This window comes from Perna viridis, chromosome 6 (genome assembly GCF_037379345.1).
Source record: "Perna viridis isolate PV_CMFRI_1.1 ecotype Kerala chromosome 6, ASM3737934v1, whole genome shotgun sequence".
Taxonomy (NCBI): Eukaryota; Metazoa; Mollusca; class Bivalvia; order Mytilida; family Mytilidae; genus Perna; species Perna viridis.
Genome location: NC_142450.1, coordinates 42882305 through 42888358, shown reverse-complemented (window position 1 = coordinate 42888358; position 6054 = coordinate 42882305). Strand labels below are relative to the sequence as shown.

The 6054-nt window shown below is 31.2% G+C and overlaps 1 protein-coding gene across 1 annotated transcript in view; it reads right to left on the bottom strand.

Annotated features, from left to right (window-relative positions):
* Positions 1-1769: 1769 nt before the first annotated feature.
* Positions 1770-6054, bottom strand: part of LOC148615061 (cullin-5-like) — a 20942-nt gene continuing 16657 nt past the window's right edge. The window contains exons 17-18 of the mRNA XM_088589690.1: positions 5329-5452; positions 1770-4795 (exon numbers count right to left, since the gene is read on the bottom strand). Coding sequence (XP_088445816.1) covers positions 4601-4795; positions 5329-5452 — 319 coding nt within the window. The 3' untranslated portion in view covers positions 1770-4600. The remainder of the gene's footprint in view (positions 4796-5328; positions 5453-6054) is intronic.

Here is a 6054-nt window from a genome sequence, read left to right as displayed (position 1 = left end):
GGTATTTAGGCACCAACCATTTTTATACTGAAGGAGGGAGGGGGACCTGGGATTTTCTTTAATAAAAATAAAGCTATTCAAAATTTGAGCCAAACATTTTTTTTTACTCAGCCATAGACAAAAAAAGTTTTACAGTTCAATATTCTTTCCATTACTCCTGCTGAAAACAAAAAAAAAAACTTTCGAGTTTGCACAAAAAAAAATTCGAAATAAAATCCCAGTCCCTCCTCAAGAAGATGGTCTGTACCTTAGCCACAAGCAATTTACATTTGAACATGGATATAGAATCTGATAAGTCAGCTTGTTGACACTCTGCCGTTAAATTTCGAGTTTATATACTTTTAGGTTTGAGCTAGCAAGTTTAGAATCCTTAATATGATGAGGAACTTTATGCAAGTAAGACATCTTAAGAAATTTATACTTAGTTGAAAAAAATGCTTTCCTTTTTTTTTCACACTCTTTTTATCCCTAAACTTCTCAAAGGTAAGGGCAATAACCCTTTAAATCTATCAAAACCTGCTTTTTGTGGTACTAAACCAAGTAGTACTATTTCATAGAGATTCGTGCACTTTTACTCAAGCCAGAAAATGTTTGTTTTTGGCTCTCCAATTCTTCCATGGATAAAGTAATCACCTAATCTACCAGCATAATTTTCTTCGTACAGAACCTTTTGATACAGTCATGTATCAGTACTTAAGTTCTTTCAATCCTGCTTCAAACCCATTTTTGATTCATATTCATAAACAGTAAGGGTTATAACCACAAATAACAATCAAGAACTTCATTTTGTGGAATGAATCCTTTTCAAATTCAAAGATCACATACATTAATACTGTTGCTTTTGTTTGCAAACTAGAATTCTCCTTTTTGGGCCTTTCCACTCCCTAATTCCAAAATGGTATGTTGTCACACAGTCTAACCTATGACATACCTTGTGCTACAATAAAATAGAGAAGCTTATACATGGATTTGAGTTATATTGTTAAAATTTTATGAAATGCTTTGTTCCCTGGCCTCTTTTTTTACCCCTTATTCCAAAACAGTGTGGCAACTACCCCCCCCCCCCCCAACAAATCAATACCAAGCTTCTATTGTGCTCTGTAGTCTTATTGTGGATTTCCATCCAGATAAACCAACTAATATTGAAGTAACCATACCAAAACCAAGTTTCTATATAACAAATTGTATAAAGAAATACTTTTGCTCATCAATATGAGGATCCAGATTAATCTGAACCTTCCTTTTGTGGTATGGAATTTCAAAAGAATCCATTACCGGCAACATATTCTCAAGATATTGCATGCAAACTATTTTTTAATTGACTGATTATGGTTTAACACACTATGGCAGATATTCATGCATTACAGGAGTAAAACAATTAACTAATTGAACTGACCCTGCTTTGTATTAAACCAACATGCTGAGCAGGATCTTTAATTTGTTAGCTCACAGCCAGCAGGTTTGGATGCCGCTCCACTTGGACACATTATTCTTAATACGAGCCAAACAGTCATCACTCTATCCTCTTAAATACCACATGCTGTACAGAGAAGCAATTTTAAAGTCTTTTGGGGTGACTTGGTTGTTGATTGAATCCATGACCTCCTGCACCATAGGCGAGCATGTTACCCTGCGACAACTGAGGGGGTGCATGAAAACAAGTCTACAGACTAAACCAGCAGGGAGAAAAAACTATAACAGTGCCATACTATTATTGGTATAAAAGTGTAGAAAAAATACTTGTATAAAAGTGAAGAAAAAAGAGCAAATGATTGTAGAAAGGTATTTATTTCACAGGTGATTAATCACACTATAACAATTGTTAAGTCATGATTCAAGCCAACTATCCTTTAATGTAAGATAATACAATGTAATTAGACCAATGTTGCTGAAAATATGTTTTAAATAGATTATGTTTGTAAGAAATGAATCTATTAATATCAAAATAGTTGTAGAATAAAATGAGGTGTAATGTTTGTACAACTGTTTATGATTGTAAATGAACACTGATTGCAACCAACAAAATTAAGACTCAACTGAACTTAAACTAAATAGATTTACAATGAGTTTAAAAAACTTTCTGGTAATGTATAACAGACTAAGCAAAGAATAAAATTTAAAAAAAAAACAAACCAAATACAAAATGTTTTTTTTTGTAAATCTTGTATATTGAGGACTAATATTCATACTACAAATTCTGTCATAGGTATTCAGCATGAAGGAGGGCTCAGAAATTAAAAGTACTTTTGGACATTTTCAAAATAATTCCTGCAATGATCAAGAGATAAATCAGAAATTCTAATCCAAAATTCATAAGGTGGGGGACAAGCCTCTGCCACTTTTTAATTGTTTCATTATCATATTTCTATTTTTTTTATACTTGAAGGACTTAATTGATAGAAAGTTTGGTCTTGATGGAACGACCTTCCCCTTTATTTCCTATTTTTTCAGTAATGTTACAGCACTGTAAACATAAAAGGGAGCACAGAAATAACGCATGTTTGAGCTGTGTCTTTATAATAATAAATCAGATATCATAAATATTTATCTTTTTGAAAGTAAATAATTTCTTTGCACTAGTTATACTGTGCAAATTGTGAGTTCAGCTTATATAAAATAACAATTACACTGGCAGTTAGCATTAACAACTTATAAAGGTAAGATATGTATGTGACAATGATTAGGAAAACAATGTATTAATTTCTAATATCTAATAGTTCTATGAATAATAAGATCAAATATTTAATTTAGCACTTTCAGATAAACTAATACAAAGCAGTGGATCCGACATTTTTGTACATTTTTTATCCATTATTGGACTTATGTCTCATAATATGGTATTACTGTTCAGAAAACATTCATTTTGAATCCAGTAGCTCTGATTATGAATTTGAACTGAGCAACCACAATAAATACAGGAGGAGCATGTAACATCCAATTAAAATATAATTGCACATACACAAAAATGTTTACAGAAAAAGCATTCTAACAAGACTGGTTGGGCCTAATCTTTCATACAAATATGATGACATAAAATCTACAAAGTAATTTTACAATTGACATAGTTAACCATCTACAATCACATCGATAATCATAATACTACACAACTCTCATTCATTCATACCTAAGTAAAACAGTCATACACATGACTTTTAAAAGATACAAAATATATACATACAATGTAAAATTATGTACAAATTGTGAAAGCCCAATGATGTAACATCCCTGGGGTTTTAAATGGCACAGTGGAGAAAGGCATGCTATATATAGTAGAAAGATAAATGTAATAAACACTGATGTTGATAAACATAATTACTACTAGAAATGTACTGCAAAAGTGAATTTATTTTTACAAGTTTTGTATTGAAATCAAAAGGGAAGCAATTACAATTGTAATTTAACATGTTTTTTTTATAATAAACCGTGCAATGGATCAGTGATCATAACAGACACAAAGCATGAATCTGGTAAATAGTTTTACAGACTACTGCATGTGACAACCCAAGTAATGACCAGCTATGACCTTTCCGAGGATAACACGAGCAGACTAATTCTCCTAATTACATCTAAGTAGTTATGAGGGAAATCATATTACCTTACTGAATAAATCTCAAATCTTCTCACAGCAATGAAGCACAATTAAATACCACAAATTAAGTTAAGTACTGGAAACTATGAAAATAAATACCTGTGAAAAACAGTACAATCACAATATTTAACTTCTTTTATAATCCCTGTTCAGACTTTTACCCCCATTTGACTTCTCAGTAAATTAAACATGAAATATATTCTATTATTCCATGATATACTTTAGTGGAAGTATAAATGTTTGTGTGAAAACATCAACAACCATACAATTAAAATGTTCATTATGCTATGAAGCTATTAAATTTTGCAAACACACAAGTTCAAGTGCATTGCACTGTATTTTAATTGAGAACATTTTATCTGATACAGATAATATTACCAAAAACCTCAGTAATAACATCCTTATCGCAACATGTCATTCTACAATATATATAATAGATTGCCAGAAACATAGACAAATTATATAAATCAAACTTAGTCCAAATTGCCATATTTTCTACAATGTATGATACCAATTAAAATAGAAGTATCAGTGTACCAAAGGTTTATAGAAATTTAATGATTTGCAAGCACAAACAAAACAGAAATCTACATAAAGACACCACAAACAAAATTTAACATTCTGTATCATTTTTTTTAATAAGTTAAAGTAATTCTTAACAGCTTCAATAATAAAGCAACTCTTGTCTTATTACTATATAGACTGATCAGGCTTATCATTTATATTAAAGTTCAACAGAAACTTCATAACCCAGTACTTCCATTGAAACATGTACAACAAAGTCCTTGTGCCTACTGGGTAATCATAATATTGTTCTATCTTTGAACTATAGTTTACCTAGTATAGTAGAACTGTCATATCACTGCACATATCCAAAGATTGGTTTAATATAATCGAACTGTGGTATTATTTAATCCTAGTCATAAAATCAGCCTTATACAGGATATGATAACAGAATAGAAGAGATTCTCTTCTCCACCTCTGCCACTGTAGGGATGTCTTTATGTTAAATTATGCCATATAAATAAACATATTTATATTCTCCTCATCTCTCTTCATATACTTATGTTCTATCAGCCACTCAATTTGTTCTTTTATCAGTTTTTTGGAAGGTAAAAACATATTACGTAATATTTCAACAAGTTCAGTTTGTAATGCTGCGTTTGTGATTCTTTTCCTCATCTTCATAATCTTTACAATGGCCTCCTGAAATTAAACATATTATTCTAAATCTGCACAAGTCCTCAATTCATCAAAATCATTTTTTCTTAAGAAATAAATCAATATTAATAAGTTTAAAACAAAATAAAGGAGTAATTTTAAAGCAAATGTAAAAATCATGTACAGGTATTCCATAAATTTCTAAGCCTTTTAACTTCGTCCCCACAAAAAATAAAAAAACCTCTGAGCAAAGCTTTCTAAAGTATACCTCCACTCACACCCTAATAACAATCTGGTCAAAGTATAAACAAAGTCATCAAACAGAAAGTTGATGTTGCTTCTGTCTGAAATCATATGTCATAATATGGCTTATCTTTATAAAGCTTCGTCAAAATATTTAGTGGCTGTGATAAGTAGTTGCAGAGAAACCTACAACAAAAATGTTATGAAAGGACAAACAATTGGGTGGTGAATGGACAGATGGAGAGACACCATGATTATTTACTACCTCTTGCGAATCAGGAGGAATAAATAAATAACCATAAAAGAAGACCTCTACCCCTGTCATTGTTTTATACCTGTACACGTAATATCCTGAGTTGCATGATGCCCTCATTATCTTCCTCCTGACTTTTCTCTGTTGAGAGCTGTAACCTTCCTACAAGGTTTATCTTACCACGTTTCTGGACCTTACCATTCTTGCTGAATATAAAGAAGACATACAACTGATACATTTAATGAACACATAAAAAAAAAAAAAAAAAAAAAAAGAAAAAAGGTAAAGGTAAAGGTATCATGCTTTGTTACCATATTTGACAAAAAATTGATGAAAAAGGGCATATATTGATGAATATTGTAAGTTGGGAATGCCTTAAAAGTGTTTCAGAACCTCTGGAAAAAATTTCAACAGGCATAGCCTATGCCCTATTATTCCACTGGGTCTGAGGGGGCATTAGCCCAGTATACATTTGCTGAAAAAAAAAACATAAAATAAAGTTAAACCATTGCTGTACAATATTTTTATCATCACCATTCAACTCAGAAGACCATGTTTACTATCTAAACCAAATATCGTTGAAATCAAAGCCATTATTAAAATTTTCAGGACAAATGGCTACCAAGAACATACTTTGGTCATCATCATTCAGCTTAAAACATAATGACTCCTAGAAAAACCAAAAATAATTGGAATCTGAGCAACTGGTGAAACAACTGCAAAATGGTGGCTTAAAAAAAATTTAATACTGCCCCTCAACTCAGAATATCATGTTTATCTTATAAGAAGCTTTCATCTTCATTATTCT